The following is a 12,504-nucleotide window of genomic DNA, read 5'->3' as shown; positions in this document are numbered from 1 at the left end:
CAACGACACTTGCATAGGGTTTAACCTTTGTAACTTCACTTCAGCCTGATGGGTTGCTTTCTGCAACCAATTACACTGATTGCAGGGCACTAATTAATTTACACAGGGTGTACACCAACTAACCAATGGTAAATCCCTAGAGGGTATTTAAGCCCCAGAAAGTTCTGTAACGGGAGTTCTTGTGCCCCAGTGTTCCTGAGCTCCTACTCTGTGGAATGTACTTTCGTTTTCAATAAATCTCTACTTTTGTTGCTTCATTCTTTCCTTGCTTTGTGTGTTTTGTCCAATTCTTTGTTCAAAACGCCAAGAACCTGGACACCCTCCACCAGTAACACAAAGACTAGGCTTGCAGGACAAACTCCATTTCCTTTTGTTGTCAATTTCTTCAAGCAGACTCAAAACTAAGTGAAGTAGATTCTCAGTTTATTGTTAAGATTTCTTTATTTACAGTACAAGTCTCCAAAAGTTCAAGGCAGTTATCTTTTAAATAACATGTCAATCATATAAAATAGCTAGAACCAAAGTAGAGAAATATATACAATATAATACATTAAGTACTTTCAATATAGTGGCATTTTTCATATTAAATTAAAAGAGGCTACTGTGATTTACAATGTCATTTCCCTAGTTTAAAGTTCAACATGTCAAAAGACATAATGTACATTTTTTACAAAACTGACACAGCAGTATTAAAACTGCTAATGATTGTAGTTTTTACTTTTTCTATAATACACTGCACCTGTGTTACGAAAAAAAAAAAAAACAAAACAAAAGATTGCACTAGATGGTTTGAATACTGCGTAAGTCAGTATATTAACACTTGAGGAATAATGAATGGCCTGATCATTCACAACAGTTTTCACTCTTCAAGCTCAGCTAACTCCTACAGGTAATTACTTTCCTTGGCAGTTTTACACAGGATCACTGCAAATGGGTAAAATGTCATGAAGCTGATGACCACAATGCCATCACAAAAGCTGATATCGATATAACCCTACTATTTACAATACCTAATAAGAGCCAAAGCTAGAAAACCACTCACTGCTAAATCATGGAAAAAATTATAGTTTGTAGGAAATTTTGAATATTTATAAAATATTCAACAGACTACAAAAGAGCTTGCAACAGCTTGTTCTCATTATTTTTCTTAGGTCAGAATTAGAAAAAAGTAAATCCTTCCTATTTTTTAATAAGTTTTGATGGCATCAAAAAGCTTCACATTTATAAATAAGATTTTTATACAAAGCAACATGTTACTGACATAGTTTTCTCTTGCTACTATCAATTATTCTCGGGACTTATGTTGTATGTTAAGGAAAGAAGTATTAAGATTTCTTCCTTATTCCTAAATTTTCAGAGTATACTCTAGGCCTTGAAGGAAAGGAAAACAGTCATTCAATACTTAACACTGAGTAGTACAATATTTGAAATATATCTGTGATAGTGGCCTAAACAAAAGCAGCAAGGGACCAGACATATAGTTCTACCACTCAATAGAAATAGTTAAATTGTATATTTCCCCTTCATTAATACTGTTCAATTTTAAAATGAGAGATTACCTTTGCAAGGCAGCAACTATTGTTTCAGAATGTATTATACTGAAAATTTTTGCCACAAAGTTACCTACTAGACTACAGTACTTTAAAACACAGTTGTTCAAGTCATGGGCAAGGAAAACAAAATCAACAGGACAGATTATTGTCAGAAGCCATTCCTGTGGAGCATTCCTGCTATGCACATAGAATTGAAACAAAAAACAAAGAAACAACCTAATTGCACCTAGGGGGAGACACCTTGTACTTCAAGTGCTCATGACTAGGGGAGTATAGGAAATGGACAGGATAAATAACCATAAGTATCCTCACAGAAAAAATGAACAGAGACAAAACAGTGTTGGCATTTTAAATCAGATACAAAATCCATTGTTCCTAGACACGAAATAAGCTAATAATGTTCCACATTTATTTTTTTACCTCTGTACAGCTCCTTTAATAGTCTTTGATTTCAAAACTAAAATCGTCAGTGTTTTGTGTATCTTCAAAAGGCACATACACGTTTTTAAAAGGGGCCAAATGGAACTTAGCATCACATTAGTCATAAGTCCTCGGTCAACTTGCTTCCAGTTCAAAACAAACCACATTTTTAATAAGCACCAAATACCAAACTACTGCCTTCATTCTCTAAAGCAAATTTTCCATAATGTTCCTAATTCAAGTATTCATCATACTGTGTAACTGAACTTGTCCAGATTTCTTATGATGTGAAGGTTAATGTGCTATTATTATAGGCAGTCCGAAAACAGTGAAATCCTTACAGCTTTATAAATCCCTAAATTATCCTTGTTACAAAAAGAAGTCAAGAGGAAATATTCTGGGGTTACAGTATTTCCTCAAAGATAGTTTACTACTTCTGATCACTTTTTAAAATAAACAAAAATGCTATTAAACAAGAAGTTCCTTACTAAGAATAACTTTCTTTTTTTGTTTCGTTTTGTTTTTTGAGAGAGAGTCTTGCTCTGTTGCCCAGGCTGGAATGCAATGGTGTAATCCCAGCTCACTGCAGCCTCCGCCTCCCAGGTTCAAACAATTCTCCTGCCTCAGCCACCCAAGTAGTTGGGGTTACAGGTATATGGAACCATGCCCAGCTAATTTTTTGTCTTTTTAGTAGAGACGGGGTTTCATCATGTTGGCCAGGCTGGTCTTGAACTCCTGACCTCAGGTGATCTGCCCGCCTAGGCCTCTCAAAGTGCTAGGATTATAGGCGTGAACCACCGCACTCGGCCTATTTCTTAACATTTCTTAGCAGTCAGAGCTAGCCATTATGTAGAAAGTTGGAAAAGGGGATGTCCACAGTGGAATTTTTTTTATTTTATAGATGCCACCTAAATTGCTGGTTATATTGAAAAGACACTTTACCTCTGTGAAAAAAACAAGTGTTTCCTTCTCACTCAATTTCTTGGATTGGGCCTAATTTATTTTTTGTATTTCAAAAATCCTTCATTAATAATTATTCCATTAGGGTTTAGTAACTACAGACTCATTTACTAATGATTTACTATGATACCCTAAAAATAGAGAAAAAACCCTAGAATATGAGCATATGCAAGTAAGTGCAGTTTAATATATCAATTGCACAAAAATTTTAAACAAGCTTTAAAAATATCTCTAAAAGAAGGCTTAAAGTTAATGGCTATAGCCTCCTGTCATCCAGAGAAGACAAAATTTTAAAAACATCAAACATACTCAAAAACAGGCAAGCTGGAAAGATAAAGAACATGACAGGATTCCCAGTTTAAGTCAAATTCCTCAATAAAACAATAAATGCCCACATGTTTAACTGGCCATTAATGGAATAAATCAGAATTTTTGTAAAGGTTTCAGAAATTCTGATAATAAGTAACATTAAATTATTACAGAAAAACACAAAACAAATTCAGCAGCTCTACAAATGCTTTCTAAGTAGATAATGTGTTAAATGTGATGCCAGGATAGTCAATTTATGAGACACTGTTTTCTTCTTAAAACAATTGAACTAGCAAATTTAACCCATTTTTCACCCTATCTACTCATCTCCAACTTTAGCCCTTTGAAACATGTCTGTATTTTAGCTTAAGAAAATTTTCATGCCACTTCCCAACCTACAGACAGCTAATCCACAGGTATCAAAAACCAAAGTGCAAATTCATGGAGTTTTACCATTCCATTATGGACAGTCTAAACAGTCACAGAACTGAAAAGCCTTTGCATACAGTGGTGAACACGATGAAGAAATAAAACATGTAGCTTATTTTTGGTCCTTTGTTCCTGTCCCCTTTTCCTTCACAGTCCATTTCAAAATACGCGCTTGATTTCAGCAATTCAGACCCAAGCCTGTCCAGTGGTCTGGTACCATTAGGAAATACTTGTCCATTGCCTCACAAAACCTAGTCCTGTACAACTCCGGAGACACCACTGTTGGCATTTTACCTGAGATTATGAAAGACAAAAGGGGGGAAAAGCTGTTATATAATTGATTGGGCAACTTAAGTCAACCGACCATGTTCTTTCATATAAAATGCCATAAAGATACACATGCAGAAGCAGTCTGAGTGGGCAGGAAAGGTTATCTGCTGTGCCACATGCCATGGGACAAGGTCCTACCTGGTACGAGTTTCTGTTTAAAAAGACTAGCTCCTGCCTAGAGATGAGAGATGTCTAAGAGCACAAATGAGGCTAACAGTGCTTAGAGAACTTGGAAGTCTCAAGTGTTAATTAAAGACAATCTCTTATTCAGAACATCTGGCTTTTTAAAAAATCTTTTTGAGAACCTCTGACATTTTAACACAAATTTACACCCAATATTTCCCCACCTATATAATTCTCATTATTGTTTGGTCACTTTAGAAATGACAATGAAATCAATGATAACCACTTATTTTTTACAACTAAAAAAAAGTATCAGTATCCACTTTTAAAATTTTAACTGATAAGAAATACATGTGAACAATTTAAACAAAACAAAAATTCTGCTCACCTTGTCCACCTAAAATTCCTGTTGATTTCACAACCATCTCAAGCTTTTTGTCCCATGTAAATGTTCGAATATAATCTGGGGGTAGAAGGAGTGAAATTAGCAATAAAGTTATGTTAATAAATACAATCAAATGACAACAGCAATGACTATTACTACTACTTCTATGACAGTTAACTTTTATTGAGTGCTAACAATGTGCCAAGCACTGTTCTCAGGGTTTCTCCACACTAATTTGTTTAATCCTCACAACAATCACAAAAGCCCTCATTTATAAGTGACTTTTTGAATTCACATATTTTTGGTAAAGATAATGAAAATGAGGAAACTGAGTAGAAGAGACTAGAATAAAAAACTTATTTTTGAAATTTCAAATGAAAGTTTGTGAAAATATTCAATAAGCTATTATTAGACCAGGTTCAATAGAATCTTTAAAATTTGACTCTGACTTCAATCATGAAATATAAGCAGGGTACTCATTGACTTACCTATAATTCCAACTACTAGCTCATTGCTAGTATCATCTCGCCCAACCAGCAAAGAATAATCTATAATGAGGTGGCTAGAAAGGAAATGGGAGTCACTATGGATGGAGGTTCTCAGCACAGCTTTGGAATGAGAACGAATATATAGAGGGTTGTCTCGAACCATCTTTAGGAGATTTTCATCTAGCAGGACCACATCACAACTCTCTTTTCCAGTGTCAGTTTTTACATTCCGATTCCTAAGAGAGCCCTTCAAATCAAAAACCTAGTAGAAAGAAAATGCTTTGTCATTTATGTACAGGTTGCCACAAATGATTAGTTAATGTAAGTAAATAAAAAAGGCAGAAAGACTCCTAAGTCACTACCATTACATACACTCCAAAGTTTAACTGAAAATTGAATCATAATTTTTAAGTTTTTAAATGCACAGTGATATCATTGTACAGTACACAAAATACACAGTAACATAATTCTATCATTTAAAATTAACACCTAGGTACTCAATTACTGAAACGTTTCCGAAATACACTGGCCAATTTAATCAATTTTAAGATACATTAACAAGTAACTCCAGAAATACATCATTGGATCACAAAACAGTGTTAAAAAAAAAAAGAGAGAGAGAGAGAGAGAGATGCAAATAGTCTTAAGAAGCATAGTTTTGATACCAAACTCTGGACAATTACTTACAGCAATGTAGAAGAGCATAACACAGGAATATTTGGGTGGTAGGAAAAGCAATGCGCTCAAAGGACAGGGGACTTGAGTACCAGGACCAGTACAACCTGTAGTATATTCTACAGACCAATGCTGGTCAGTTGCTCCTGGCTCACTACAACATTAGGGAACTAGTGCCAGAATATAAATCAATTACATTATTAAGTATATTGTTTAGTTCAGCTGACATTTTTCTCATAGAAGGTGTTCTCAATGAAGAAAGCAGTGAACTGAATTACGTTCTAGCACACGTTCCTTATCTTACCATAGACTGGAAACAGTTCAAGGACTACCTCTTTGAACAGTAGTGTTTTAGAATCTAGACTAACCTGAGTCTAGGAATAACTGAGTGATTTTGATGAAGTACTTAATTTCTGTAGGCCTCAGCTTCTCAATCTTCAAAAAAGATGTGGGAAGTAGATCTGCCTTCTTATTCTACCAATTCTGTGATTCTAGAATATTGGATATGCTGTATTTTAAGACCACTCCACAAGAATAATTCCTCTTCATTCTTTCTCCAAGGCTGAGCAAGTCAAAAGTTAAATATGGCCTAGTAACCAAAGTTAAATATTTACTATAAAATAAGATGTTACTCTCTGATTCACTATATTTAAGAACCAAAGGTACAAAAGGTTCCAGTAGCTAAATGCTTCACATAGTCCAATACCCTTACCTGTGCCATCTTTCTCCCGTAGAAAAGATTTTCCATGACAAGGAGATCTAACTTCTTCTCAGTGTTGTTCTGAGAGTTCTTATAACCAATTCTGTAAACTCCAAGAATTTTGGCCAACGCCGTGGGCCTCTAATCAAGAGAAGGTCAAAATAAATTGTTATCAAAAAGGGTTATTTATAATTTAATACCAATATAAGGATTATCCATGTAACAACTGAACATAATTTTCTATTAATATGACCAAAGGACTTTGAAAAAAACTCAAACTCTTGAATCTCAGAAGTGAGTATAGCAGCAATGCCAATAAAAATATTAGATCCTTAACATTCTCCCAAGGAATAATCCTTCAGTTGATTAAATTCAAAAACTTCATTATGACATGTAATTTCCCCCAATACTACGTAATAAACCATGATAACTTCAAAAAAAAAAAACCCAAAACTATGTAACTCTTTCATGATTCTAAGATGGCAGTTGGGATGGGGTGGGGGCACTGGTGGCTGCTCAATGACAAGTGGGCAAACCTGGGCCATTGGCTGCCTCTCTTTCTAGCTAAAGGAAGCATCCCCTTGTTTCTCAATACATGTTTCAAATTTCAGTCTCAGCAAAATTACCAACTACTGAATGTGCACCTAATTTCATCCAGTCTTAATGTCTTAAGTGATTTTTTATATAAACTAATTAAAGGCAACTTGGTCAAGATCACTTGGTTCCTCACTAACAAACGCAGGAAATACATAGTTTAAGATCTCTGAATCCTATAATACCTCAATAGCATAACAGAGATCAACTTGTGTCCTGCATGTATCTTACCACAGAGAAAACTGCCATTAGGACTGTTACCATTTGGATGTTTGCCCCTGCAAATCTCATGTTGAAATGTTATCTGCAATGTTGGAGGTGCGGCCTGGTGAGAGGTATTTGGGTCATGGGAGCAGAACCCTCATGCATGGCTTGGTGCCCTCCTTGCAGTAATAAGTTCTTGCTCTGAGTTCACGCAAGATCTGGTTAGTTAAAAGAATGCAGCACTTTCCCCCACCCCCAACCCCATTCTCTTGCTCTGTCTCTCACCATGTGACATGCTGGCTCCCCTTGCCTTCCACCATGACTGTAAGCTTCCTGAGGCCCTCACCAGAAACAGACGCTGCCAGCACTATGCTTTGTATACACAGCCTGCAGAACTATGAGCCAAATAAACCTCTTTTCTTTACAAATTACCCAGCCTCAGGTATTTCTTTATAGCAACACAAGAATAGACTAACAGAAAGACTCAGGATGTGAAAAAAGCCACCAAACTTTGATTATAGACCATGGTTTTAGATTTCTACCTTTTGTTGAACAGCATTTGTAATATAATTGAAGTAATGTGGTGCAAAGTCGAGGAAGGACTGGACTTCCAGACGAGGCATTTGCTTCAAAATAAATCTATCATCTAAAAGGCAGAAATTTTATGTGTTTACTCAATCACAATATATACTGTAATCTATAACACATCATTCCAAAGATCCTAAATGATTAGGTTGTTTTATGATTTTAAGGGGAATTTTCTAATGTCACAGTGAAAATTTTGATCAGAACACAATTCTCAATTAACTGAAGGGATCCTGTGGATTTGTATAGTCAAAGACCCTCTACTTTTGTCAACAATACATCTAAGTTCAGTTCTAGAAGATCTACTTTTTAAAACTATTAAATAAAACTTTATAAATGCCTCTGTTAAAACTAGTAAGTCATAGTTATGAAAGTTCTTATTAAGCAATATCCTTCCTGCTGCATTTTCTGAGGCAAAGAGATACTACTGAACCAATCAATAAACGATGAGAAAGGCTCACCCTCAGTTGCATAGAAGGCAGCTCCTGATTTGCCTCCCCGGGCCTGCCAGGGTGATGAGTGGGAGAGGGAACGAATGAAATCTTCCTCACTGCTGTCCAGAATTACTTCACGCATCTTATGAAACTCTCCCGCATAGTAGAGCCGACAGTAAAACTTGGCATTAGCATCGGAAAATTCTATCAACAACAGAAGTTTTTTTTAAAAAGCTTTATGACTCAGAAAATATCTTTCCTCCTCCGCTCCCTCATTCCCTGCCCTGGCCAAATGCAACCACTTAAGTTTCGCCATGATGGCATTTTGCATGTTAGATCCAAATCCCTATTTATCACAATTTTGTTAAACTGATCTTCAGGGGGAATTAAAGAACATCATATGACCATCCTTACATATTTTCCAAAAAAAGAGAAAAAAATAAAAATCACACAAAAAAAAGACTCAGTTCTAATTTTACACTTGTTACCTACCATATTAACATCATTGTACTTTTATAGCAATTCTTAATAAATATCTTAAAATGTACTGTACATATTATTCTGGATAATACATTTCTGGCACACATATACACAATTCTAAATGCAATTGTCAAAATTCTGTGGCTCTAGATTACATAATAAGTAAATGTTTAACTATTAGAAATGAGAGCATAATTTACAAATAAATTATACTTTTGATTAAATTTCTTTATAAATTAAATTTATATTTTATAAACTGTTGATTAAATATACCTCATGTCAGCATAAAGACTTAATATTCATTTCAAGAACTGGGACATTTATTTAGTATGAAGCTAGAATTCTCAAATAATAGAGTTGGCTCAACTGTAGTCCCTCTCCCCAAACCAATGATATAATATCTCATACTTACGAAGTTCCACATGAGGATTTATGAGTTGCTTCTTTTGTGTATCTCCTCCATCTACTTCATCTAAAAGGTTTAATATCATTAGTAAAGCCAAGGTTTTGAGTAATTATCAGTTCATTTTGTCCTTTCCTTTTTCCTTGATATAACAAAAAAACTTAGCAAATTAAAAGTAAAAATATCCTACTCAAGTCACTATCAAGCAAGCATAAGATATACAATTAAACTGTCTAAATGATTACAATAAAAATGTATGTTTTTTTGGAATTTCAGTTTTTAAATTAGAAAAATAGAGAATTTAGGTTGAATACTTTTTCTTATAACTGAATGATTCCTACAGTGGCAATACAGTAACTCAGTTCTTATACCAAGAACTTCCATGGCTTCTTTATTATGACTATTTTCCCCATGTGCATAGAATAATGTTTCCCCAATAGTTTGCAATGCTTTATCATGTACTAAGCTATATAAAATATGTATAAAATATTATTTTATAAAACATAATTTTAAAACATAAAATTATATACTAGTTACATAATATATAACTTTATTAATAGCATATAACATATAATTATATAACATACATAATTAACATATAATACAATTATATATTAATATACTTAAAACATATATTTTTATACATAAAATATACTAGAATCTATGTCAGAGCTATTTTTTTATATGTGACTGACTTGCATTGCAAGCCTACTACTTTCTGTTTAATTATTAGAGATTTGAAATACATCTTAATATCTAGAAGAACAAATAGTCCCCTAAGTTTCACATTTCAAAATAATTTTTGAAGCATCTAGGCCTTCCAAGGATCCCATTATAAACAGCTACAGCCCAATAGCAAGCAGCCTATAGAATACTAAACAGGTATCTTAATTACTAGTCAAAATTTATTACAGCAGTTGGTTTTTTTGTTTGTTTGAGATAGAGTCTTGCTGTCACCCAGGCTGGAGTGCAATGGCGTAATCTCGGCTCACTGCAACCTATACCTCCTGGGTTCATGCAATTCTCATGCCTCAGCCTCGCAAGTAGTTGAGATTACAGGCATGCGCCACCAGACCCGGCTAATTTTTTTATTTTCAGTAGAGACGGGGTTTCTCTATGTTGGCCAGGCTCATCTCCAACTCCTAGTCTCAAGTGATCCGCCCGCCTCAGCCTCCCGAAGTGCTGGGATTACTATACTGGGCCCAGCAGTTGCTATTTTTTAAAACTACTAATTCACGGACTAACCCAGAGGTCACCAAACTATTTCTGTATAGAGACAGAGCAAATATTTCACTCTGAAAAAGTTCCAACTACTCATCTTGCCAATATAAAGTGAAAGCAACCAGATGATAAGTAAATGAATGGGTCTGTTTCCCAATAAATGTTAATTTACAAAAACAGGTCATCACAGTCTGCCTATTCCTGATCTAAACCCATACCCAAACACAATGAGGTAGATACACACACACACACACACACACATTTTTTTTTTTTTGGTAGAGACAGAGGTCTCATTTTATTGCCCAGGCTGGTCTCAAACTGCTGGCTTCAAGTGATCCTGCCGTCTCAGCCTCCCAAAGTGATGGGATTATAGACATGGGCCATCTCACCCAGCATTAGACATAATTTTTAAATGTCAAAATGAAAGGGGACATAAATAGCTGCAACTTTACAGGGACTTGAAAGAAAACACTTGAGGGTGTAGTGGAATGAAAACATTTGAGTATATAATATGAGTTACATATTGAGACAAATGTTTTTACATGTGGAATGTCACATCAACCTTGGAAGACATTGTTTTTGCCACTTTACACGTTATGGAAACTAAAGATTTCTGATTCTACCACACAGTACACGATGGCAGTGAAATCTGAAACTAGTTGGACTCTCCCAGTGCCATGCTTTTTCCACTCTACCACACTGACAAGTGAGAACAGAGGGAATGCCCCAGTTTCAGCACTAAGAATTATCTATTTAAGGCTATAAGAAATATATGCAACTAAAACAAATAAATCAAAGCCTAGAATAAGCACATTTACTCTTCTTTAACACACCTTGAGGCTCAACGCCTTGATTCTCGGTCCCCTCCTTGCCCGTCTGCCCAACCTGGTAGTAAGCACTATCTGCTCCACGTAAGGTCTCTCTCTTCTGGGAAGAGAGATCGGGGCTTTTTCCTGCTGTCCCTCTGAAGAAGGACAACATTCCAGAAGCCTTTTTGCCTAAAAATAAGAAGTAACATATTAATTTTAAGTACAGGTCACTACAGATGAAAAATAAAAATTTTCAGCTCATTTCTTTGTTAGCAGTAACCACTATATGAAGCTAATCAATCTGAGTAATGCAGATACTTTTGTTTGCACACTGTCCCTCATGTTGTTACTTATTGTTCCAGATGCTGTTTTTGCGTAATCAAGCACCCTTTTTAACAAAAACCCCTATTAATAAAAACATAAAAAAAGATAGAAGGTTAACACTCAGCTAGATTAATATAAAAATACGGGGAATTATCTAGAAGGCCTTTCAAAAATATCTTTCAAAGGCAGTCACAGCTTAAGCAACAAGATTAAATTAGGGCTGAGTTCTTACAGTACTGCAATATAGTTAACTAAATGAACACAAAACAATTTCACAAGCTACAAGAATTCAGTTAAAGGTAACATCTTTGTGTCATTTGTGTTCCTACAGTTTAACACAGGAAAATATAAGATTTCCTTTTTAGCATCTTTCAAAAAAAGGCCATCAAACAGCCAAGAATTTACTAAAGCTTGCTCTATACTTTTACTCCTAGTTTTGAGCTTCATTCATCATACTATTAATATGATTCTAATTCTTGCAAATTTACCATTTACAAAACTCACAGAAAATGTCAATCATAAATGTGTTTACTTGGGTAACAGACACTAGTATTGCCTCTTTAATATCCACTCCTACCTGGTTCCCTACCAACAGAATGCCAACTTAGGGGAAGAGGGGAGTGGGGTCGGGTGTGTAACTATGTGTACAGCACCAGGAAAGGATCATGATTTGTATAACCCAACAGGGACAATGCTGCTCCCTACTTTCTCTGTGTCTTTCAGTCAGGAGTGGCCATGAGCCTCAGTTCTGACCAATGAGACTGACTAAAGGAGGAGCCTCTGCTTTCCTAATGAAAGAGAACAGCTGCAGCTTGCAACACCTTTGTTTCTAACTCAAATGCAAACAAAAATGGAACACTTTTAACCATGAGGAAAACTTAAAGGAATCATAGAGAAACTATTCCCCTAATGTTATAACAATGCTGAGCAGCTAAACAAATGCCAGCAACTGCCAACCTCCAGGTTTGGTTATTTTAGAAAAATAAGCTGTCATTTGTTTAAATCCTTACAGTTGAATTTTGTGTTACTTGTAGCTGAATGTGTTCCTGACAAAGTCAGAGAAACACAAATTCAAATC

At 35.2% G+C, this 12,504-nt stretch overlaps 1 protein-coding gene across 19 annotated transcripts in view; it reads right to left on the bottom strand.

The window, feature by feature from the left end:
- Positions 1–406: 406 nt before the first annotated feature.
- The window catches only part of PIKFYVE (phosphoinositide kinase, FYVE-type zinc finger containing), a 91,280-nt gene continuing 79,182 nt past the window's right edge, over positions 407–12,504 (bottom strand). For all 19 annotated transcript variants that reach the window (XM_063713010.1, XM_054549716.2, XM_063713008.1 and 16 more), the window contains 8 exons: positions 11,127–11,291; positions 9,082–9,141; positions 8,217–8,393; positions 7,713–7,816; positions 6,385–6,513; positions 4,998–5,259; positions 4,513–4,587; positions 407–3,965 (listed from right to left, as the gene is read on the bottom strand). In XM_063713010.1, the coding sequence (XP_063569080.1) occupies positions 3,850–3,965; positions 4,513–4,587; positions 4,998–5,259; positions 6,385–6,513; positions 7,713–7,816; positions 8,217–8,393; positions 9,082–9,141; positions 11,127–11,291 (1,088 nt within the window). In that variant the 3' untranslated portion in view covers positions 407–3,849. The remainder of the gene's footprint in view (positions 3,966–4,512; positions 4,588–4,997; positions 5,260–6,384; positions 6,514–7,712; positions 7,817–8,216; positions 8,394–9,081; positions 9,142–11,126; positions 11,292–12,504) is intronic.

The sequence above is a fragment of the Pongo abelii genome, chromosome 11, assembly GCF_028885655.2.
Source record: "Pongo abelii isolate AG06213 chromosome 11, NHGRI_mPonAbe1-v2.0_pri, whole genome shotgun sequence".
NCBI lineage: Eukaryota > Metazoa > Chordata > Mammalia > Primates > Hominidae > Pongo > Pongo abelii.
This window is presented reverse-complemented; position numbering and strand designations above follow the sequence as displayed.